This window comes from Syngnathus scovelli, chromosome 12, assembly GCF_024217435.2.
Source record: "Syngnathus scovelli strain Florida chromosome 12, RoL_Ssco_1.2, whole genome shotgun sequence".
Lineage (NCBI taxonomy): Eukaryota > Metazoa > Chordata > Actinopteri > Syngnathiformes > Syngnathidae > Syngnathus > Syngnathus scovelli.
The window spans coordinates 11621084-11644894 of NC_090858.1; the positions used below are offsets into that span (position 1 = coordinate 11621084).

Consider the following 23811-nt stretch of genomic DNA (forward strand, 5'->3'; position numbering starts at 1 on the left):
AGCTATTTCCGGCTACCCGGCGCGCGCTCACGGCCTTCCGGTGGTCCCGGTGCTGTGCTCGATTTGGTTCCCCCGTGAGATTTTGTTCCCCCTGCCGCGGGAGCGCGCACGCCTTGTTTGGAAAGCGAAAAACCGATGCCGTACGGCGTCGTACGGCGTCAGCACTATGTTGTTTTCAATAAAAACATGAAGAATTCACGTTTGCGTCAGTCAATTTTAATTTTTATAAAGGATTATTCTCATTTGATGTCTTTAAATTCATCCGCTATCTGCCATTGAAGCGGGGTGCATTCATAGACCAGTCGTACAGACGGAACACTCACTCACTTACCAAAAAGTAACGATATAATTACGTGAGCTCTTTGCATAAACCTCGATGCAAAGAAACTCCTCCTTTTGGGTACCGTTACATGCTACAAGGAGTATATATTACAAATGAGACTTTATTCTTAATTGTGATCATCATTCATCCATCCATTTTATTACTCAGGTATTTTCAAAGCAAATTAATATTGTTGCATTTATTAATTTGCTTTAAAATGACAGCGCAATATAATTAAAAGCTGACACTCTAGCAATGTCAAACGTGTTCATTTAAGAAAAAGCCACACACGTTTTGTGATCAAATCTTTCATAACGAGAATGATTTGAGTGAATTGATTTGAATGAATAATTGAAGAAATTTCAGTTCTGAAGGCTCCTTTTGTCCCAAGCAAAGTGAAAGGTGGTAGGATAAAAATTGTAACAGGAATGCTATAAAAAATGTCAAGCCGTGAATATTTGTGCCCCCCTCCCATTTTGAGAACGGTGAGTCCTGGACCTCGACTGGCTTTTTTTCTGTCTTCCTGGGGGTCTGCTCAGGTAGTGTGGCAAATTTTAACAGGTTCTCTCATTCCTAGCCCAAGTTACAGGGGGGGAACATATCCTCACGGGTGCCCCGTGAGGATATGTTTCCCCCCCCCCCCCCCCCCCCCTTATTTTGAGAACGGTGAGTCCTAGACTCCAACTGTTTTTTTTTCCTGTCTTCCTGGGGGTCTGCTCAGGTAGTGTGGCAAATTTGAACAGGTTCCCTCATTCCTAGCCCAAGTTTCAGGGGGGGAACATATGTTCCCCCCCCCCCCCTTATTTTGAGAACGGTGAGTCCTAGACTCCAACTGTTTTTTTTTCCTGTCTTCCTGGGGGTCTGCTCAGGTAGTGTGGCAAATTTGAACAGGTTCCCTCATTCCTAGCCCAAGTTTCAGGGGGGGAACATATGTTCCCCCCCCCCCCTTATTTTGAGAACAGTGAGTCCTAGACTCCAACTGTTTTTTTCTGATGATTTGTGCAGTGATACTGTTATTACTGCACTTTATCAATGTCTTTGGCCTTATTTTGGTCAAACAACACTGTTTCTTTATCATATAACATACATAAAAAATAATTACTTTAAACTTTATTAAAAAACATTATTATCTATTTGTTTATTTATTTATTTAACATCCAATATTGTAAAGTTATCAGTGCACGTCTGTCAATAATTTCAATAAAATGTGTAAAGAACAAAATTAATGCCAATTGAGTTTTTTAATAAAATTGTTATAATGTCTTAATAACGTTGTTGGGCCACTAATTGGCCCGACAACAATATTAAGACATTTAACTTCTTAACTTCATTGATAATTTTGCAAGATATAATTCAATAAACAGTACTAATACGGACAGACCTTGAGTCTGTAGCCCAAGTTACAGGGGGGGAACATATCCTCATGGGTGCCCTGTGAGAATATGTTCCCCCCCATTTAAAACGGTGTAAATGTAAATAAATGATTTGTGCACTGATAACTTTACAATATTGGATGTTAAATAAATAAATAAACAAATAGATAATAATGTTTTCTTTTCTTTGTTGGTCAAACAATATTGTCTTGAATTCAAACTTGTCACCGAAGCACCCATTTTACCCCACTTTGTAAGTGCGCACTTCACGTCATTTCGCCATTTGTTTTCTGACAACAATACGCTGCCGCACGATGGACCCAACTATTTACCAACAAATTATTGCCTACAAAACAAAACGTGAATACCCAAATGGTATTACGAAGAAGGAGAAGTACGTATTGAGAAGAAAAGCTTCTTTTTACGACGTTGAGGGTAAGATACACAACGTACATAAATCAAGCAAATTAGATCCAGAGACGCACCAAAAATTCACATTGCAGAACCTGCTAATTTCTACACTAACGTCAGAAACTTAAGTTTTAGAGTAATTACTCTATAACACAAATAATTGACTTATAAAATGTTGAACGCAATATATATAACACACCTCACTATGAAGGAAATTGTTGAATTTGTTGAGTGCAACTCAAGCTAATGTTTTTTTCAAGTAACTATTTGTAGACCTATTGAGTAAATATTTGATAAATTATCAAACTAAAGTAACATATTTGGTTGTAGACCCATTGAGTGAACATTTGATATATTATGAAACTGTTTTTTTTTTTTTTTTTTTTTTTGTCCAAGTAGCAAATTTGCAATTAGGTGTATTGAGTGAGTATGGTGCTAATTCAACGTTTTATTTTTACTTCGAATCAGGAGGGGAGCTGTATTATTGCCGCCAAAAAGGCACAGGCCAGGCAGTTCAAGTGAAGGTTGTCTGTGGTGCTGAAGAGGCAAATGAAATTTTTAAGAGTTTTCATGCCAGCCCGGCAGGGGCACACGCCGGGCAAAATAAAACAAGACACAGCATCTCTCTGAGATATTACTGGCAAACGATGTCTGTTGACATTAATGAGTGGGTATGTAAACAATACAAAAAGAGTATACTTATTTGTTCATTTTTTTTAAGCTTGCAAACATAATGAATGAAGCTATTCCTTTGTATCTTTTGCAAACAATTCAAAATGATTATCTAAGATCTTCCCCTTCTTTTTGCATGCATTTATTAACAATGACTACTTTTCCACAAAACTTGCCATTGTCAGGTGTCCCAGTGCACCGAATGTCAGGCAGCCGGCATATCAATAAAAAGCCCAACAGAGGTCATGCCTATACAGGTTGTCACGGAACAGAGACAGGACAACCAAGTGCACACGATCCTTTATTGAAAAGGGGGAAAGGGGAAGTGGAACACTGGACTTGCGGTCTGGCGTGGCTGAGCAGCAGAGCACAGCGCGTAGTCGTAGTCGGAGGCAGGCAGGTTGTCAAGATAGGCGGCGATCAGGCGTGGTCGGTCAGTTTACGGAAGCAGTTGGCAACAGAGATCGTTCGGGGGACCAAAAGGCAGTGGTGTCATGGGCAGGGTAAGGAGACGAACTGACAACCACTGGCAGAATGCATAGAGGTTAAGTAGTGGACCTAACGAGCTGTAGCAGGTGCTGGCAATTCCTTGATTGGGGCTTGGCTGGGAGTCCGGTGTCACAGGTCAGTTAATCCAAATAATGTTCTCTATTTTGACCCAAGGTCTATATAGTATTTTGTATGTGGCATACTTTATATAACTATTTTTCTCAGCAACATCAGTTTAACACAATTTGTTTTTATAAATATTTATTTATTAGGTGTCTCAGCCATTTGAACTCTTGGGCATGGACCTCATTGGCAAACTGGCTCAGACAAAAGATGGATACCAATATATTTGCGTGATGGTCCATTATTTCACGAAATGGCCTCAAGCCTATCCATTGAGGTCGAAGTCTGCTGCTGATGTTACCGCCTGTATCCTAAAATTCGTCTACCAATGTTAGTCGCCAAAAAGGATCTTGACAGATCAAGGCAAAGAATTTGTCAATGCAGTAAGTACTACAGTGTTTGGCAGAAATTATCTTCATCATAGCTGTCAAATACAAGTCCCTGAGGGCATATCTGGCCTGCAGCTTTATTTTGTGTGGCCAATGAAAGCAACGAAAGGATGTCGAACTTCATAAAATAGCTGGAGTAAAATAAAAAATAAAAAGTTTCTTACTGCTCATTGTATTTTGTCCGTGTTTTGTGACTGTTGCACTTGTGGGTGTTGTATTTTCCTTCTGTGTATTTGTGATGCAAAGCCAGTGTAGTGATGCTGTTAAGCTCACATTCTCAAACACTATTTCACTGCAAAATTGCCCAACTCAATTACTTATTCTTTCCCCTGGCAACTGCAGATCAACAAGAGAGTATGTGAAATGCTTGACATAAAAAGAAGCCTTTGCTCACCATACCACCCTCAAACTAATGGGTTGGTGGAAAAATTAAATGGAACAATTCAAAGGTGAGTATACTTCATTTACCCACATTAATCTTTGACAATTTCTTATGATGTCGCTCATGAGTTTGTTTTTGTTTTCAAGGCACTTTCAAAGTAAATAACATGCACTATAAAAACTGTTAGGTCAGAAAAAACACATTTTGGTTGAAAAATTGTCATTGGAGTCATTTATATACAATTCTCCAAAATTAATAAAAAAACAACAACACTGTCACCAGCGCAATTTTAAAACTGATTTTGTTTTTTAGAGCTCTGAGCAAAGTGGTTTGTCAGCATCCAGAAAGGTGGGATGAATATTTGGATGCAGTTATGTTTAGTTTGCGGACCAAAAAACAAATGACAACAAAGTACTCGCCTTACTTTCTAATGTTCGGCAGAGAGGCACGCTACCCCATTCAAGTGCCAGAACACTACGAGGTAAGATTTTGGCACATCAAGATCCATGATCCATTACAAGGATATAGAGTATCATGGAGAAGTTTTTATACGATCAAGGACAATTTGCTTGTTGAATTTGTTTAGGTACATCTTAATTGTAAAACACAAATATAAAAGTAACACTTGTTGACACTTTAATCATGACAGCAAATGTTTGCCTTTTCTGAAGGTTGATGGCACTGTGGAGGATGTGGTGGGGATGGAAGTTATGGCACAAAACCATAACGAACAAGACCAACTATTTGAGCAAGTTAGAGAGCACATTAGAAAAGCGCAGGAAAAAACAAGGCACCCAAAAACAATCTCAGGGACCACGCCAACTGTACACAAAGGAGATCTTGTTCTAAGACAAAATATCAGGTCTCAACAAAGAAAGGGAGGAAAATTGAACCCCAATTTTTTGGGGCCATACAAAATTGTGGCGATTGAGGGTAAGACAGCTGACCTCCAGGATGAGAATGGAGCCTTGGTCCCCAAAATAAACATTGACCACCTAAAACCATACAAAGAAAATAAACAAAGAGTGCCTCATAGGTATGAAAACAAAAAAGGAGCATCCTCCTGGATGACACAGTCACCATCCCCACCAGCCTCAGCACTTCCAGCCACTGCTCCTCCCGCCGCAGCTCCTCCAACCACCGCTTCCTCTCCCACTGCTCCACCAGCTGCAGCTCCTCCAAGCACCGCTCCCTCTGCCACTGCTCCTCCAGCCTTATCTCCTCCAGCCACTGCCCCCTCTGCCACTGCTCCTCCCGCCGCAGCTCCTCCAACCACCGCTCCTTCTCCCACTGCTCCACCAGCCGCAGCTCCTCCAAGCACCGCCTCCACTGCCACTGCTCCTCTAGCCTCAGCTCCCCCAGTCACCACCCCCTCTGCCACTGCTCCTTCAGCCACAGCTCCTCCCGCCCACGGCTCCCTTTTCCCCTGCTCTTAATACCGCAACACCACCACGACTGTCTTTGACTTTTAGACAAAGGAGGGAAAATGTGGACAAATGTAAGATGTATTCATGATAAAACTGTAAACATATTAAAACATACATTATGGATATGTGGCACATAGGTCTTGTACTCACAAAGTGTTTTATAAGTGCCACTTGCTGCTATGGAATGAACCATATTTCCAATTGCATTTTGAGGTATTGTTCTGACTTATTTTTGGCAGACGTTCAAGATGCCTGGAAGGGAAAGCACGTCCATGTTCTCCTATCAAAAATCGGCGTACAAATTGTTTTTTTGGGACATTATGAACGTTGGACCCAAATCTGAGCTGGAATCTGAGGTAAAATTATGTTTTCATATCTGAAACTTAGGTTTCTCGGTTTGACAGTTTTGTTTCAAGTCTTAATTGGCAGCACTGTATTTTTTTGGGGGGGTGGGGAATATTTTCTGTTTCAATTTGTTTGCCGTTTCAATTACAGGTTATTAACGCGTACCTCCTGTTGTTGGTGAACAAACGCAACCAAATCAGCGTGGAAAAGGTTTCCTATATTGACTCATTTGCAATGACTAATTTATGGAATGGAAAGAGCCAGAGACTCAAGGTCTGTCTGTATTAGTACCGTTTATTGAATTATATCTTGCAAAATTATCAATGAAGTTAAGAAGTTAAATGTCTTAATATTGTTGCCGGGCCAATTAGTGGCCCAACAACGTTATTAAGACATTATACCAATTTTATTAAAAAACTCAATTGGCATTAATTTTGTTCTTTACACATTTTATTGAAATTATTGACAGACGTATTTTTTTCTTCTGTTTATTTTTAGATCAACCCGGTGGAATACAAACTTATTGTTGGCATTGTCAATGAGCATAATCATTGGAAGCTGGCGGTAAAGAAATGTTTTAATGCCACAAGAGGGAGTAACATTACAGCAAAAAATATATAGTTATGTGCAAAATGTTTGATAATTCATGCATATGAATAATAAAACCTCATATTTTGTGTTTAAAATATAGGCAATCAGGCCAGGAGAAAAAAGGTCCTTATTGCTTGATCCTCTTGGTGAGTCTCAAATGGACATTAAAAAATGCCTGGAATCAACCCGGTAAGCACAGCTTCTAAAAGTCAGAGTTCTATTGTGATATCAACATTTAACTGAAGATGTGCGCTTTCTTTTGAAAGTGGACTAGGTTTTTGTTTTTATCAATACAAATTATGTAATTGACGGATAAAACTTGAAATTTGTGTTTATGTGCTGGCTCTTATATTTCAGGGCGTTCATGCGCAACAAAGGGTGCAATGTTTCCAGGTGGACTTGTGGCACTGTCCCCCATCCCAGGCAACAAGATTCAACCTCTTGTGGTGTCTTTGCTTTGAAAGTATGCATTTGATTTACAGACTATATTTACAAAACTCATATCACTCAATTATGCAAAAACTTAAACAAACATTACTCGAAACAAAAAAACTCATTTAGAGTTCATACAACAAAGGACTAAAACAAATTATTGTCTGACAGTAGAATTTTTTGTACGATATATAGGCTAAAGATGGCAAACATTTAAGGCATTCTTTATGCACTGTCAACATCTGACATTGTCTTTTTCAGTTTGCAGAACATCTTCTTTCAAATGAAGAAATAGACTTCTCAGCAAAGGCACACGATATAAATAGGTACAGGCTGCAAATTGCCACCACACTTCTATTAGAGACTGGTAAGTAATATGCACCCAAGAGATGTTATTGCCACCCAAAGAATGGTCCTGACTGTGCTATCAATGCTATATACAACTCAGTGAAGTTTTACACAGGGAAGTACGATAGCAATTCTTCTGTCTTTGTTTTCACAGATGATTTATCTGACTTGTGCTTTATTTGTGGGGAAGCTACACATGACACAGACAACAGATATGTAATTATGTCAGGTCTTGTTAACTAATGCATGTGATGATTAAGAAATATATTGAATTACACATGCGTTGTAAATTATTGTAATTGTGCTGCATTGTATGATCTTGCTTTTTTCTTTGTTTACCAGATTCAGTGTGACGAGTGTTGCAGGTGGTTCCATCTTGTATGTGTCGGGGAGCCTCCAACCGAAGGCTCTTTTTTGTGTACAGCATGTACAGAAATTAAATGCTAAATATTTGAAGCTTTCTTGAAGACCATTTTGGTTTTTTTTTTATTACATTTTTTTATGTTATTATTTAAAAAACATTTTTTTTTCTTAATAAAGTTTTAAGTCATTATTTTTTATGTATGTTATATGATAAAGAAACAAAGTTGTTTGACCAAAATAAGGCCAAAGACATTGATAAAGTGCAGTAATAACAGTATCACTGTACAAATCATCAGCAAAAAACAGTTGGAGTCTAGGACTCACCGTTCTCAAAATAAGGGGGAGGGGGGGGGGGACATATCCTCACGGGTGCCCCTGTAACTTGGGCTAAGAATGAGGGAACCTGTTAAAATTTGCCACACTACCTGAGCAGACCCCCAGGAAGACAGAAAAAAAACAGTTGGAGTCTAGGACTCACCGTTCTCAAAATAAGGGGGGGGAACATATCCTCACGGGGCACCCGTGAGGATATGTTCCCCCCTGTAACTTGGGCTAGGAATGAGGGAACCTGTTCAAATTTGCCACACTACCTGAGCAGACCCCAAAGAAGACAGAAAAAAAACAGTCCGAGTCTAGGACTCACCGTTCTCAAAATAAGGGGGGGAACATATCCTCACGGTGAGGATATGTTCCCCCCCTGTAACTTGGGCTAGGAATGAGGGAACCTGTCCAAATTTGCCACACTACCTGAGCAGACCCCCAGGAAGACAGAAAAAATGTCACGGTCGGGTGGAGCATGGAGCAGGACGACCAAGTGCAGCTTGGACCAGGGTTTATTGGCGGAACTCAAAATACAGACTCGGTAAACTGACATGACTTAGCAAAACAAAATGACTTCCCAACGAAAACATTCTTGACACCGACAGGAACCAAAAGGACATGAAGATGACACGACAGCAACCAAAACCAATGATCCGACAGGGACTGAGGGGCAGACAGGACTTTTATACACGACAGGTAACGAGAGGCAGGTGGGAACAATCACACTGATCATGGGCACACAGGAGGGGAGGGGCGAGCACACAGACAGAAACCAAGACAACAGACACATAGTGGAGCAGTTGGGGACGAGACGTGACAGAACCCCCCCCACAAGGGACGGCTCCCGACGTCCCAAAAAAAAACTAGGGGAACCGAACCGCACTCGGGCGGCGACTTCGGGGAACAGAACCGCACTCGGGCGGCGACTTCGGGGAACAGAACCGCACTCGGGCGGCGACTTGGGGAACAGAACCGCACCGCACTCGGGCGGCGACTTGGGGAACCGAACCGCACCGCACTCGGGCGGCGACTTGGGGAACCGAACCGCACCGCACTCGGGCGGCGACTTGGGGAACCGAACCGCACCGCACTCGGGCGGCGACTTGGGGAACCGAACCGCACCGCCCTCGGGCGGCGACTTGGGGAACCGAACCGCACCGCCCTCGGGCGGCGACTTGGGGAACCGAACCGCACCGCCCTCGGGCGGTGACTTGGGGAACCGAACCGCACCGCCCTCGGGCGGCGACTTGGGGAACCGAACCGCACCGCCCTCGGGCGGCGACTTGGGGAACCGAACCGCACCGCCCTCGGGCGGCGACTTGGGGAACGGAACCGCACCGCACTCGGGCGGCGACTTGGGGAACGGAACCGCACCGCACTCGGGCGGCGACTTGGGGAACCGAACCGCACCGCACTCGGGCGGCGACTTGGGGAACCGAACCGCACTCGGGCGGCGACTTGGGGAACCGAACCGCACTCGGGCGGCGACTTGGGGAACCGAACCGCACTCGGGCGGCGACTTGGGGAACCGAACCGCACTCGGGCGGCGACTTGGGGAACCGAACCGCACTCGGGCGGCGACTTGGGGAACCGAACCGCACTCGGGCGGCGACTTGAGGGACAGAACCGCACTCGGGCGGCGACTTGAGGGACAGAACCGCACTCGGGCGGCGACTTCGGGGACAGAACCGCACTCGGGCGGCGACTTCGGGGACAGAACCGCACTCGGGCGGCGACTTCGGGGACAGAACCGCACTCGGGCGGCGACTTCGGGGACAGAACCGCACTCGGGCGGCGACTTCGGGGACAGAACCGCACTCGGGCGGCGACTGCGGGGACAGAACCGCACTCGGGCGGCGACTGCGGGGACAGAACCGCACTCGGGCGGCGACTTCGGGGAACAGAACCGCGCTCGGGCGGCGACTTGGGGAACCGAACCGCACTCGGGCGGCGACTTGGAAGTCTGGGCCGCAACCGGCGGCAACTCAGGAAGTCCGTACGGCAATTGGCGGCGACTCCGGAAGTCTGTACCGCGATCGGCGGCCACTCACAAAGTCCGTACCGTGATCGGCGGCATTCGGAAGGCGGGGCTGTGCGCGGCGGCAAGAGCCATCACGCGCCGCAGTAGTGGGAGTGGAGCCAGGGACGATCGCGGGTCCGACGCAGCTGGCTTGGATGTCTGCTGACGTTCGCGGGTCCTGCGACGCTGGGGTGGAGCCCGATGGCGGCCGTGAGTCTGATGACGCCGGGAGGCACTCCAACGGCGGCCGTGGGTCCGGCGTTGCGGCACCAGAGTCCGATCACGGCCGCAAAGCCGCTGGCGCCAGAAGCACTCCGATGGTGGCCGCGGGTCCAGCGTCGCCGGAACAAAGTCCGATGGTGGCCACGGGTCCGGCGTTCCGGCAGCAGAGTCCCAACGATGCCGCGAAGCCCATGGCGCTGGAACATACACGGATTGGCGGTCATGGATTGGGCATTGCAGCAGGATCTGATGGAGGAGGGGGGGTCCAAGCGCTGGTCGTTGTAGTGGTCGGATCATTCTGTCACGGTCGGGTGTAGCATGGAGCAGGACGACCAAGTGCAGCTTGGACCAGGGTTTATTGAAGCAACTCAAAAGGCAAACTGACATGACTTAACAAACAATAACTTGACTGACTGACCGGGACGTGAAACAAGAAGACAGCAGGACATGACGGCATCAAGACAGGACGACAACACCGAACGACAGCAACCAAAACCAATGATCCGACAGGGACTGAGGGGCAGACAGGACTTTTATACACGACAGGTAACGAGAGGCAGGTGGGAACAATCACACTGATCATGGGCACACAGGAGGGGAGGGGCGAGCACACAGACAGAAACCAAGACAACAGACACATAGTGGAGCATTTGGGGACGAGACGTGACAAAAAAAGCCAGTCGATGTCCAGGACTCACCGTTCTCAAAATGGGAGGGGGGCACAAATATTCACGGCTTGACATTTTTTATAGCGTTCCTGTTACAATTTTTATCCTACCACCTTTCACTTTGCTTGGGACAAAAGGAGCCTTCAGAACTGAAATTTCTTCAATTATTCATTCAAATCAATTCACTCAAATCATTGTCGTTATGAAAGATTTGATCACAAAACGTGTGTGGCTTTTTCTTAAATGAACACGTTTAACATTGCTAGAGTGTCAGCTTTTAATTATATTGCACTGTCATTTTAAAGCAAATTAATAAATGCAACAATATTAATTTGCTTTGAAATTACCTGAGTAATAAAATGGATGGATGAATGATGATCACAATTAAGAATAAAGTCTCATTTGTAATATATACTCCTTGTAGCATGTAACGGTACCCAAAAGGAGGAGTTTCTTTGCATCGAGGTTTATGCAAAGAGCTCACGTAATTATATCGTTACTTTTTGGTAAGTGAGTGAGTGTTCCGTCTGTACGACTGGTCTTTGAATGCACCCCGCTTCAATGGCAGAACGCGGATGAATTTAAAGACATCAAATGAGAATAATCCTTTATAAAAATTAAAATTGACTGACGCAAACGTGAATTCTTCATGTTTTTATTGAAAACAACATAGTGCTGACGCCGTACGGCATCGGTTTTTCGCTTTCCAAACAAGGCGTGCGCGCTCCCGCGGCAGGGGGAACAAAATCTCACGGGGGAACCAAATCGAGCACAACACCTGTTCGAAGCTCGGTGATGGCCACCCCCACAGCTAGGATAAAAGTTTACTGCCATCTAGTGATCGACAGAGAAATTAAATCACACTGTGTACAGCACAAATTTGTTAAACAGTACTAAAGTAAATACATAAATAAGCTGTGATTGCAAACCATGCGATGGTTTACTGCAATCATATTTAAAATACATATGGTGGGTGTGTTAGGTAATAATATTCTGTTTAATAATTGAGTTTTGTTAAAAAAAAACATTTAGGCACTCAACCTTGAATATGGATAATAAACAGGCATCAAATAATTCTTGACACAGTACATACAGCTTATGTTGCTTATAATACCACTTATTGATATAGTCTGTCAAAATTGATCAAATGAATGCTACTATTTTTGTGGGCTGCATTGTTGCATTAAGCTCAGCAGGTGTGGCCGAGCAACGTCAATGGAGCACCAGTCTGTCTCGGATCTTGAATGTGACCATGCCCAGCAGTAGGAGGGCGGGCAGGAAGGAGTAGAGCAGCACAAAGTCCAGTGTGTAGCGCCCCACGGCGCCAGGGTAGCCTTCGTCCACAATTTGGTCACCCTGCGTGATCAGGCAGCGTCCCGGCAGAAAACTGGAGTTGTCTGCAGACAAACGGGCAGTGCCACTTCACGTGAGCGAGGGAGACATCCACTGGGGTTAAATGTCAAACTGGAGCTTACTGCAGGTAAAGTGAAGCCCGTGGAACTCAGTGACAATCAGCAGCTCGCAGCTGTACTTCTGGAACGTCAGGTAGCTCAGCCACTGGAACACCGTCGGCATCTGCGCCGTGCTTCTGTTCACACCAACAGTATCTCAACATTTGCACAGACTGAAAATAAATTCATCCACCCCAGAAAAACCTCTCACACAAACTAAAAAAACCAAACCGAACTAATCTAAACTAAACACACACGAAACCAAGCCTGAAAGCTTGAAGCAAACATCTTGTAACTATCAACCGTAGGAATCCGGAGCCCAATAGGATCCCGGCGATGTTGAGCAGGGCCACTCCAGTGTTGACCATGTTGGGGTCCTGAACCACCCCTAGCAGGACCACCGTCAGTAGTTCACCTGGCAGACGCACAACAATGACGGCAAAGTTACGACGCGCTCGAGCTGAGCCGAGCCCAGAGCACCTGTGATGTGAGGGACCGTCACGACCGCTGTGAAGCAGGCGAAGCGCCATATCTCCGCGTGCATTCCCACCGTCCTGAAAATAAAAAAGGATTCGGCAACCCATAGTAGTGGCGATCGAGTGTCTTTTTCTTGGAGTGAGCGAAGCGAGCAACATGGCGTACCAGTAAAGAAAGGAGGTGAAGATGAGCACGCTGACGACGCTGAAGGGCAGGATGTGGAACACGTAGGCCAGAAACATCTGCCACTTGCTGTACAAGCCATCCTGACTCTCCTGGTCGCCGATGGCTCGCAGGGCGGGAACTGCAAACGTCGTCGGATCATCACCTTCTTCTTCTCATTATTATTCTTATAATTATTATTATACACAAGGGTCATTGACCGTGGTGGCACTTGTTATCTCACTGATCCAAGGTCAGTGTCATGTCCACCTCCTTCTCCTCAGGCCGTTTAGGTGTTTATAAAGCATCTTTTATTGACTCTTATCAGATTGATCAGACACCAGCACAGGAAACTCTGGCCATGGTCATATTTTGACAAAAGATTTCATTCAACTGGTTAATCAATTCTACCCCTGAAATGAAATGATTAATAAATATAACGCAATCACTACTGTAATTGCTCATTTTGACAAACAAACGGATTTAGGCCATCATTTTAACAATACGTAACTTTTGCCTTTTGAAATTGTGTTAAAAAAGCGCTGACTAGGTGTCTTTCCCAGTGTTGAGACATGAACATTTGAGGTTACTTCAGTTCACGCGTCCTGTCATAAAAAATGAACCTTGTGTAGCGCGCACACCGTCTCATGTAACGCACACGCAGATAACGGCCAGTGGAGAAACACTTCCGTATAGCAAGTGGCGGTTTGTAGCTTAATTGAAAGGAACTGAGGGTGGTCGCTGATCTCAAGTTACGCCTCTCATCTGTTCAGAAAGAGTTAACTTCTGAATCAGGGATGGAGCTCGATTCAGACTCTGCCTGGGAACAAGTGACAAAAGTCACGGCCAGGGATGTTGTTCTGGTGGCGTTACTCACAGAGAGCGACGGCGTTGAGCATCCCGGTGTAGGGCGAGGCGCCAACGCACTGGTAGATGATGCCGATGCGGTCCTGCACGGCGCCTTTTGCCACATCGTCGTCCAAACGCGTGACAAAGAAGGCCACAAAGAGGCCGTAGATCAGGTTCTGAGAAAGCCGCATCAGGACCCCCATTCGGTCTCTCGACAGGTTACGCATGGTCCGCCTAAGGAAATAAAATAAAAAAATAAGAACGTTATACAAGTATCAAGTACCAGTTATTTTTTGCCAATTATTTTACTATAAAAATTTGTAGTTATAATCATTGTTCACATTTAATTGTTTTTAAAATTTGCATGATTTTTTTCATAGTTAGTGCCCATTACATTTTTGAACTAATAATCAGATAATCTTTTGCAATTAATCGTGAAACATAGCATGCTAATCTTTATTAGCTTAGCTGACGTGATGATTTATGATCCCACAAGGCAAATCTGGGTGACCTGAGGAGTACGGCCAGCTTGGCAGAGCCTGTGGGAGACTCTTTGCTCTTGAAGGGGACGGCGGCCTTGCAGCGGGCGCCCAGGCTCTCCTGCGTCCTGGCCAGCATGCACCCGAAGATGGCCGACTTTTGGTAGGAGCAGGTGATGTCGCGCATACGGCCGAAGGTGGCCGCCTCGCGCTCGCTGTTGCGCGTATCCACCGACGTCAAGTCCACTGTTTCGGGAGGGGCAACGTGTCACGGATTCGCTCTTCGGACTCGTGCTGGCGAGTGGGACGCGTACCGTAGATGTCGAAGGGGTTGCAGTATTCTGGACACTCGTACCCGCAGCGGCTGAAGAAGTCCACCATCTGGTCAGGTTGGCCGCAGAAAACTAACTCACCACGACTCATCAGTGCAATCCTGCTGAACACCTGCCAAAACAAAACACAACCAAGAAAATGACCTCCTCCAAGTCCAAATGATAATAAATCATAGTGGCAGCCACATGAGGCAAACTGCGAGAGTACTAAGTGACTGGGATGCCATCCTAGCAGGCCCCACCTCTTAAAGGCTAATGAATGAATCAAACTGGGACCAATATTTGCGGAAGTAGGGAATCAAATGTGCAACCTTGATATTGAAAACCTCTCCCAATGACTTGGCTATCATTTGCCAAGTGTGTTTTTACCGTGAAGAGTTCGGAGCGAGGCTGGTGGATGGTGACGACCACGATACGGTTCCTGCGGGCCAGCTGGGCCAACAGCACTACGATCTGATTGGCCGTCATGCTGTCCAGCCCCGTGGTGGGCTCGTCCAATAGGATCACTCCTGCCGATGAGGACATCGTGCTCGCTTAAAAGTTGAAAACTCAGTGCAGATAAGCTCCCACTTATTTAGGACTTAATTAGTCTAATGAGGACAATTAAAAGATTGTCTCTCAAAGTGCAATTAAACGGAGATTAATTCATTTTCTGCTTGATTGGAGAGGAAGCCAATGGGAACTCCTCACGCTCCGTGTGTGTGTGTGTGTGTGTGTGTGTGTGTGTGTGTGTGTGTGTGTGTGTGTGTGTGTGCAGTCATTCTATCCCGAATGATGAGGACAAGGGCCTCAGTCCTCAGCGGAGTTGCGCAGACCTGATAAAACGAGCCATGAGCTGTCACTCTCGTTCTCATGGTGGTTTGATAACAGCAGACGTTACTTTCTCCTCCATCATCTGGCGCAGACTTACGGGGGTCCTGAAGGAGCTGGCCGGCGATGGAGACCCTCCTCCTCTCGCCTCCAGAGATTCCCGGGAAAACGCGGCCTCCGATCACGCTGCGGGCCACGTGGCTCAGACTCAGCTCGGCCATCACTGCTGACACCTTGAAAGGCGTTGCGCACCAACAATGGAGTATCATGATGACTTAAAATTGTATCACCAAATTACTCATGCTTATTGACATATTTGAGAAAAAATAATTCAATAATCATTTTATTGTTTTAATGCATTCACGTTTATTCCACCGTACAAAGTTTTTATTAATTAAATAGATAAATAACATGCAATATGTTTATTTTTTATAAGCATTTTTTATAATATCTGCCTATGCAAAATGTGCTCATGTTGGGTCTCACCTTGTTTTGGATGTCTCTGGCCGAGTGCTTTCTGAGCGCCAGTTGGGCCGTGTAGGTCAAAGTCTCCTCCACCGTCAGATAACTCAGCAGGTTGTCGCTCTGGTAGCGCAAACAAAACATATTGAATATTTCTCGTACATATCAATCTTTTTTTTTTTGGCTATGTTGATGCGTAGTAAAGACGCAGCGACTATGAAGGCTGTGTGGTGACAACTGTGTTGACACGCGGTGAAGACTGTGTTGATGCAAGCATGTTAAAACAAGACTGAAACTTTCCAACGCACGCTGAAACGCACTTGACAATGACACACGCAGACACTGCTTGAACCTCAATTAACACGCCGTCCAATTGCATTCCTCGGCAGAGTCTCTCCTGCGAATGACTTGAATATCAGGTGCCCATATCAGCTCCTCATCTGCAGCTTAGCAGACAAAGTTAATGGCAAGGCTTAGCCTGGACCTACAAATGTGTGTGCATGTGCGTGTTATCAGCCAGCGGGGAGATAATTTGAAAGGGGCTGTTTTAAGCCACTGTTTTTAATTCAGGCTTCGGATACACTTGAGCACCTCTCACTGATGGATTAGGAGCATGAGGAGGCCACGGAGCAGCAAAAAAAAAAAAAAAAAAAAGTTTATCCAAGTACTGACAAAGCTTTTGTAAGACTTTCTTCCTGGAGTTTGCCAAGGCAAACACCAACAATCATTGGCATTGCGGGTGTCACCTGCAGCACGTAGGAGAAGCAGTCCTGGTACTCTTCTCTCGCCAGTTTTCTGCCGTTGACGAAGACGTCACCTGACAGGCTTCCGGAGTTGCCGATTCTTCCTGAGATGGCGTCCAGCAAGGTGGTCTTTCCGGAACCTGTGCAAAATACTCACACTCAAGCTAAAATGCCACACTTCGGCGGTAAGTGTTGCAGTTTCAGGGAACCCGACGCCAAAACAAGACAACAGCTGGCAGCCCACCTGAGTTACCCAGGATGCCCATAATCTGCCCGCTATCCACATGGAAGGAGACGTTGTTGAGGATCTGCCGAGTTCGTCGCTTCCTGTAGGAGGGCAGGTTCCACCAGGGGCCGATGCGCTCGCTGCGAGGAAACAAATGTCCACACAAGACACATAATACAACACATTTTGGAACCTGGCCCAAGTCTAGAACAAAGCGCGGCCTAACTGTGCCATGTGTGACTTTTTTTGCAGTTGTGCGTGGTTAGGAATCAGCGTTTGCGCCGTTGTGGGTGTGAACACAGAGTTAGACAAGCAAAACAAGGGTTACAACAAGGATTAGGACTCAAGACCAAGACTTGGAGTCAAACAACCCCATTGTGGGCGAAACGGGATTCACACCAGGGCTTTGACAACCAGTATTAAAACTTGACTACAGTTCCAAAGCTCCCACCTGACTGTGTAGGTGATATTGCTGGCACTGAGGCTGCACTGAGGCTCAGCAGTCTCATCTCCGCCGTCCTCCTCGACGTCCGACACAAACTTGAAGGACTCTTGGACCTCGCCGTCTAGGCCGGGACTCTCCAGCTTCATCGAGTAATGTCCGCTCATCTTCAGCCTGCATCCACATGAGCTCCAGCTGCCCGCACACTAACAGGAGAGAGCCATAAACACGAGACTGGGGCATGTGGCCTTATCTCAGGGAACTTTGATCCAGACTCGCATAAAGAGGACGGGGAGGTGGGCAGCTTCTCCTGGAACGCAGCAGCTAATGTGACGGCACATCATTTCGTAGGAGACTTTTCCCCGAGCGGACACGGAGACGCAGAGGAAAGCTGGAAAAAAGAACATCAAGAAGAAGAGAGGAGGAGGTGCGCACGGGGGTGAGATGACCATCTGACCTGACAAGTGTCGTCTTGCGTCATCATGGACACAAATAGTAGCTTGACTCACATTAATGGATCACCGCAGGTCAGTTCTCGTTTCATGCTTGTGAAGTTTTAAGAATGGTTTACCCTCTGCATGACAGCACCATCATGACAGCAAGACACAAAACTCGAGTAGGCTTGGAAACAGCAAGTAGGACTAAGGGTAATTTTTTTGTAATCAGTTGTTCTCATCAGAGGAGGACAGCAGCCTCTACTTCACATACAGCGGGGACTGCAACCAGCTGGAAGTCAACAACCTGTACTATGAGGTGGGTGACAACTTGGACACGGCCGGCACATAGCATGCAGCCTCCAAGCATGTGTGTGTGTGTGTGTGTGTGTGTGTGTGTGTGTGTGTGTGTGTGTGTGTGTTGACACCAGGTGGACACAGCGGCGCAGATTCCCTGGTACGAGAAACTATCAGAGTTCAAGCTGCCGTGGGAGGTGAAAGGTGACAAGCAGACGGCCATCAACAAACTGAGCCTGCGCGTTTGTAGCGGCCAGATGCTAGCTGTCATCGGGAGCTCGGGTAAAAACGCTTAAGAGATTCAGAGGCAACTTTTAAACGAGTCGTGATCAACGTGTGGTTGTGCCAACGCAGGCTGCGGCAAAACGTCACTGCTGGACATCATCACGTGTCGAGACGAGAGCGGCGGCGTGACGTCCGGCCACATTCTGATCAACGGTCGCCCCAACACGCCTCAGCTGGTAAAGAAGAGCATTGCTCACGTGCGGCAGGACGACCGCCTCCTTCCTCACCTGACCGTGCGCGAAACGCTCGCCTTTGTGGCCAAACTCAGGCTGCCCACACACTTCACGCAGGCCCAGCGGGACCAGAGGGTAACACCGCCGGGTCGACCAAGGCCCAGCATTAGATCATCAGGTTCCAAAAAGTTGTTCCTCTCCTCAGGTGGACGACGTCATCGCTGAGCTGCGACTGAGGCAGTGTGCCCACACCAGGGTGGGAAACGACTACATTAGAGGGATATCTGGGGGGGAGCGGAGGCGGGTCAGCATAGCGGTCCAACTCCTCTGGAACCCAGGTTAGAAGACCCTCTGGACCCTCTCCAGTAACCCCTAAACCAACCATTTCGTGTTCCAGGTATTTTGATTCTGGACGAGCCCACGTCGGGTCTGGACAGCTTCACGGCCCACAACCTGGTCATCACGCTGTCCCGCCTGGCCCGGGGGAACCGTCTTGTTCTGCTGTCGGTCCACCAGCCTCGCTCCGACATCTTCCAGCTCTTCGACCTGGTGGTCTTACTGTCGTCAGGCTCAGCTGTGTACTGCGGTGCCGCCCGGGAAATGGTGCCCTACTTCACAGCGCTGGGCCACCCGTGCCCTCGGTACTGCAATCCTTCCGATTTCTACGGTATGACCACAAGAGTTCTCTGCCTTGTTACCACGCACGTAGAAGATATCTAACAAAGTTATTTTTTTGCACGCTAGTGGACCTGATCAGTATAGACCGCCGTAGTCCCGAGCAAGAGGCCCGGTGTCTGGAGCGGGCCCGGATGTTGGCGGAGCAGTTTTCGGAACGGGTCGGGGACACCGACGACCACATGTGGAAGAGCGGCATGGCCCTGATGCACTCTGAGAGGTTGCTTCGTACTTAGCATGTTAGCAATTTATCAACCTTCATTGCTCCTATTAGAAATAAGGGGGACAAGTTGCTATGTCGCAACTGCTAACATGCTAAATGTTAGCATTTGATCAGCAAGCATTAGAAATGGTACCTGACTTCAGGGTGGGAATTTTCAAAACAAATGTTTCCCATTCTTTTTGCTATCTTGCAATTAGGTTGCAGTATGTTAGCATAGCAACATGAAATAATATTATTTAAATAATAAATATTTTGGTTCCCGGTTTGCAGCAGCTCCTCGCAGTCCGGCAGGACGGAAGACGACCGAGTCGTCGTCATCTCTAAAGTGAGAGACAGACTACCGGGCCTCCAGCAGTTTGCCATCCTCATCAGGCGCCACATGTACAACGACTACCGAGACCTGGTCACCGTGCTGGTCCACGGCCTAGAAGCCCTGCTCATGTCCCTGCTGGTGGGCTTCCTGTACTACGGTGCCGGAGAGCAGCCTCTGTCCATTCAGGACAGCGTGGCCCTGCTCTACATGATTGGAGCGCTCACACCCTTTGCTGTGGTGCTGGACGTCATAGCTAAATGTGAGAGTTATTTTCTATCAAACGACCAAGTTCACGGTTCAAGGCCATTCGACGCAAGTCATATACGTTATCAATGATGATGACGCTCAATCAAAAGATGGTGAAGTTGATTATGTGTACCGATAATGACCAGCACGACTTGAAACCAAAGTCCATCATCAACTCTCTGAATGCTTCGCGAATGACACAAAGATTTTGAGAGATCACGTTGCTCAGCTGGTTGATAAGCGGTGGTAGCGCAGGTCGAACACGTTTCAAGCTCTGAGCAAATGTTTTTTTGTAGGTCATGCAGAGAGGGCCATGCTCTACCACGAGCTGGAGGATGGCATGTACTCCGTCACTTCCTACTTCTTTGCAAAGGTATGGCGCATCAAACCACCATAAAGGGGCAGCCTTGCTCCATGTTGGTTCCACAGTGTGTCTGCACTCTGTTAAAGCGTTGCATGATTGTAACCTCAAGGAGATGCCGTTGATTTACTAATAAAGTAACTTGTAAAATCAAGTAATCAGTAAAGAAACGAAGATGCGTTTGAAGTTTGCGATCATCATTGAAGTGACTGTTACTTTTTCAAGATACCTGTGGAGTCACCAATCCGTAGATTGTTTTTAATATTTTTCAAGATACTTTCAAATATTTCAAATTGATAAGCAAAGGTGGCTCCGTAAGGATTTTACATTGTGCCCGCAGTTGACTATGACAGGATTTCGATGAGCCTGGTTTGTGTCTGCAGGTGTTGGGCGAGTTACCTGAGCACTGCGTGTTCACCCTGGTGTACGCGCTGCCCATCTACTGGTTGGCAGGCCTGAACGAGGCCCCAGAGCGCTTCCTGCTCAATTTCCTCCTGGTGTGGCTGATGGTCTACTGCAGCCGAGCCATGGCGCTCTTCGTGGCCGCAGCACTGCCTACTCTGCAGACCTCTGCCTTCATGGGCAACTCGCTCTTCACCGTGTTCTACCTGACAGGGGGCTTCGTCATCAGCCTGGAGAACATGTGGCTGGGTGAGCCGACGCGCCGGGTCGGGTCGACTTGGACGACGTTTGTAAAATTGCTTCCCACGTGTTGCAGTGGCGTCGTGGCTCTCTCATGCCTCCTTCATGCGTTGGGGCTTCCAGGGGCTTCTGCTCGTGCAGTTCAGAGGAAACAGATACGCCATCAGCGTCGGCAACTTCACCCTGGACGTGGATGGAATAAATGCAAGTCAAACACATTTGCAATCGCACAAAGAAATTATTTATTGTACCACAAAAGATGATGAATGGTGTGATGCCCTCGCATGCAGTAAAAGAGAGACACAATTGTTGAAACATGGGAAAACAAAATAATCAACAATTATTAGATAAATAAAGTAAAATAATCTCCCATTGCAATCATAATTCAAGTGTTAATTTACCATTCATAAATTGCAAATATTTTACAATGAGGAAGAAATATCGTGTGTCTCTGTGTGTGTGCTTAGGTGGTAAAGATGATGAACATGAACCAGTACCCTTTGTACTCGTGCTACCTGGTGCTGCTGGCCATGTGCTTGGTCTTCATGGTGCTCTACTACATCTGCCTCAAATTCATCAAGCAGAAATCCAGTCAGGACTGGTGAATGTGATCCTCATTATCACCTCACCTCAGCAAAGTTTGACCCCCCTGTGGAAAATAATCACAAAAATGCTTTTAATAAAGCCAAAAAATTATGATGGAAAACAGCAAAATGAAACGATTACCTTGTTTTTTTCTGTCATTGTGGGGTACCGCAGTCTGCTGCTGGATGGCAGCAGAGCACCGCAGGAATGTGGACGTGAAGGCGGTGAGGGGAGGGGGATAATATTTGCTTGTTATTAAGCTTAACAATGCTTGTACTGTATGCATGTGTCAGTATAAAATATGTGTAAAGAAATGAAGGGAAATGCCATAAAATAAACAGATTGTATGTTGAATATTGTATAAAACTGGTTTTGTAAGCAGAGGACACATGTAAATGCATCCATTGTATATTAGGCCAAAATAGTAAAGAATTCAGTTAAATAACTACTATCGTTAATCTGTTTTATTTTTAGTCATGTTTAGACTTTAAAATCTAATTTTGAGTAGGAAAATCAAAATTTCATATTAAATGCCAAGTCACAATTCACAGTAAAATCATATAATAATTTTTAATCATCAAAATTATTTTTGATTGCTAATACTCCAAACAGGATAATGACATCAGCTTTTATTAACTATTGTAAATACAAAACAAAGGAAAAGTGGTATCCAGTTAATTGATATGATAAAAATGAGCATTTAATTTGTCTTTTTTTGCACGCTTACTTCCTCTACACAGCACTGACAACACAACATGTGGGTTCCTAACATCATTTATTAGCATAATTACTTCTGTACACAGTCATCACAGTCATGTTGATAGCAGAGGACAAGATAGCGGAACACCACTTACATTATGTAAAAAAAAGAAATCAAAATGGAGGATGACGACAAAGGGGGGCAGGGTTAGGGCTTTAGTCGTCGTTGGGTTGAGCTTTGACTGTCGTCCTCTCCTTCAATTTGTCGGCGTAGAACTTGAATGACTCCTGTGGAGGAAGACAGACAGGTTGGCAATAAACCCAAAATGGCACTCCAGTGACGTGTGTGTGTGTATGTGTGGGTGTTTGTGTGTGTGTGTGTGTGTGTGTGTGTGTGTGTGTGTGTGTGCGTGTGCGTGTGTGTGTGTGCGAGTGAGTGCGCCCTCCTGGGTGCGTTTAAATAGCTTGCACTCTCCAAACAGGTTGTCTCCTTTCATCTTTAAATCCCCATTAATACACAAAGAAAGGATTTGACACACGTACACACAGACGACCTCTTGTTAATTAATCAGTGTTTTGATCCACACCAGGTATGGTTATGTGTTTTGTTCTTGTTTGGCTGGATGGATGGAGGTTTTCTGAACTTAATTTGTTCCGTGAGCAAAGGTCACATCAATGTCCTGCACTGACATTCGTAAACCGGGATGACCGTGCCTTTTTCTACCTCCCGAAGGCCGAGCACGTCACTTCACTCTGCTGACGGATGTTGAATAATACAAGAGCCTCTCTTACCTTCATCCCACAGGTGAGTCGGGCTGCCGGCCCACCTGCCTCCGGGGGCCTCATGAGAGCCTTCTGAGTGTACGTATATACAAAACGCGGTTTCCAAAAATAGGCCCCCGGCTACTTACATCATGTGTCAAGTGCTAAAAGGCTCCAAAGTAGCAGAAATAGCCAGACAGCACTCATTGATACCATCTCAAAGCGATAAAGGGGCCCCGCGTCGTCACTCTGCTGCCGTCCCATTTGCGCTCAAAGTGCTCCGTGGCTCATTTTAAAGCAGAACCTTTCAGTGCGTTTTGAAGACAAACTTCATTGTCTGCTTTGCTAATTAAATATTTTTAAAGAGATTGTTTTCTACATTGATGTAGCTTGGTGAATGGGCAGTTAGATTTTTTTTCATTGAACATAAATGTCATTTCAAATTCAATTAATCAAAAATACTTGGATGAAATTATTCTTTCTGAGTAATTTTGTTTTCTAATCAAACGTGATTTGGTGTTGACTGTGGATGCAGCGGCGGGGACTCACGGAGGGCTCAGGGAAGGGCGCCGTTTCTCCCGCCTGGCGATATAAGACAGCCAGCCGCTTGAGTGACAGCTCATCCACGACCAGTCCCTCCTCCTGCATGCGCTCGTGCAACGCCTTGGCCGACGCCAGGTCTTTGTCCGCGGCTGCCATTTGGAGAAAGCGTGACTCGTACATTTACTTAACAAGGCTTTTGACACCTTGTTAAAGTCAAATTCAACTTTCAAGATGGATTTCCA

General features: G+C 46.1%; 3 protein-coding genes and 2 long non-coding RNA genes across 6 annotated transcripts in view; 3 read left to right on the forward strand and 2 right to left on the reverse strand.

Moving 5' to 3' along the window:
• The first annotated feature begins 3975 nt into the window (after positions 1 to 3975).
• On the forward strand, positions 3976 to 5284 carry LOC125978554 (uncharacterized). The gene is made up of 3 exons (XR_007485081.1): positions 3976 to 4228; positions 4474 to 4642; positions 4833 to 5284. It is a non-coding gene; the product is annotated as an uncharacterized lncRNA (long non-coding RNA).
• A 618-nt stretch (positions 5285 to 5902) lies between these two features.
• LOC125978432 (uncharacterized) lies at positions 5903 to 7765 on the forward strand. Of its 2 annotated transcripts, XR_011087884.1 has the most exons (6): positions 5903 to 6206; positions 6432 to 6713; positions 6882 to 6987; positions 7218 to 7323; positions 7459 to 7520; positions 7647 to 7765. It is a non-coding gene; the product is annotated as an uncharacterized lncRNA (long non-coding RNA). The 2 variants fall into 2 exon arrangements; XR_011087883.1 differs by lacking the exon at positions 5903 to 6206 and having other exon boundaries at positions 6285 to 6713.
• A 3772-nt stretch (positions 7766 to 11537) lies between these two features.
• On the reverse strand, positions 11538 to 17906 carry abcg5 (ATP-binding cassette, sub-family G (WHITE), member 5). Its single transcript, XM_049735680.1, has 15 exons — positions 17607 to 17906; positions 17341 to 17537; positions 16908 to 17029; positions 16667 to 16803; positions 15945 to 16043; positions 15559 to 15691; positions 15018 to 15157; positions 14631 to 14760; positions 14349 to 14562; positions 13866 to 14071; positions 12992 to 13130; positions 12830 to 12903; positions 12653 to 12764; positions 12374 to 12486; positions 11538 to 12295 (listed from the first exon to the last, which is right to left on the reverse strand). Exons 1-15 carry the CDS (start codon positions 17781 to 17783, stop codon positions 12111 to 12113), a joined length of 2178 nt encoding a protein of 725 aa, XP_049591637.1. The 5' UTR covers positions 17784 to 17906; the 3' UTR covers positions 11538 to 12110.
• Positions 17894 to 21888, forward strand: abcg8 (ATP-binding cassette, sub-family G (WHITE), member 8). The gene is made up of 12 exons (XM_049736731.1): positions 17894 to 17947; positions 17998 to 18084; positions 18197 to 18344; positions 18417 to 18655; positions 18726 to 18858; positions 18918 to 19187; positions 19265 to 19414; positions 19673 to 19990; positions 20274 to 20350; positions 20722 to 20989; positions 21057 to 21184; positions 21448 to 21888. Exons 1-12 carry the CDS (start codon positions 17894 to 17896, stop codon positions 21583 to 21585), a joined length of 2010 nt encoding a protein of 669 aa, XP_049592688.1. The 3' UTR covers positions 21586 to 21888.
• Positions 21889 to 22323: 435 nt separating this feature from the next.
• The window catches only part of lrpprc (leucine-rich pentatricopeptide repeat containing), a 33533-nt gene continuing 32045 nt past the window's right edge, over positions 22324 to 23811 (reverse strand). Inside the window, exons 37-38 of the mRNA XM_049735681.1 lie at positions 23576 to 23718; positions 22324 to 22552 (exon numbers count right to left, since the gene is read on the reverse strand). Of these exons, the coding sequence (XP_049591638.1) occupies positions 22481 to 22552; positions 23576 to 23718 (215 nt within the window). The 3' untranslated portion in view covers positions 22324 to 22480. The remainder of the gene's footprint in view (positions 22553 to 23575; positions 23719 to 23811) is intronic.

Bases quoted from the DNA above. Each gene is read 5' to 3' on its own strand.
- abcg5 (XM_049735680.1), bottom strand. From the start codon at position 17,783: ATGGTCATCTCACCCCCGTGCGCACCTCCTCCTCTCTTCTTCTTGATG. The intron at 12,765-12,829 runs GTGCTCTGGGCT...TGCGTCTGCCAG, and splicing joins GACGGTCCCTCACATCACAG to GTGAACTACTGACGGTGGTC. The intron at 12,296-12,373 runs GTAAGCTCCAGT...GTTTGTCTGCAG, and splicing joins CGGGCTTCACTTTACCTGCA to ACAACTCCAGTTTTCTGCCG.
- abcg8 (XM_049736731.1), top strand. From the start codon at position 17,894: ATGGTTTACCCTCTGCATGACAGCACCATCATGACAGCAAGACACAAA. The intron at 18,859-18,917 runs GTTAGAAGACCC...TTCGTGTTCCAG, and splicing joins CCAACTCCTCTGGAACCCAG to GTATTTTGATTCTGGACGAG. The intron at 19,415-19,672 runs GGTTGCTTCGTA...AATAAATATTTT, and splicing joins GGCCCTGATGCACTCTGAGA to GGTTCCCGGTTTGCAGCAGC.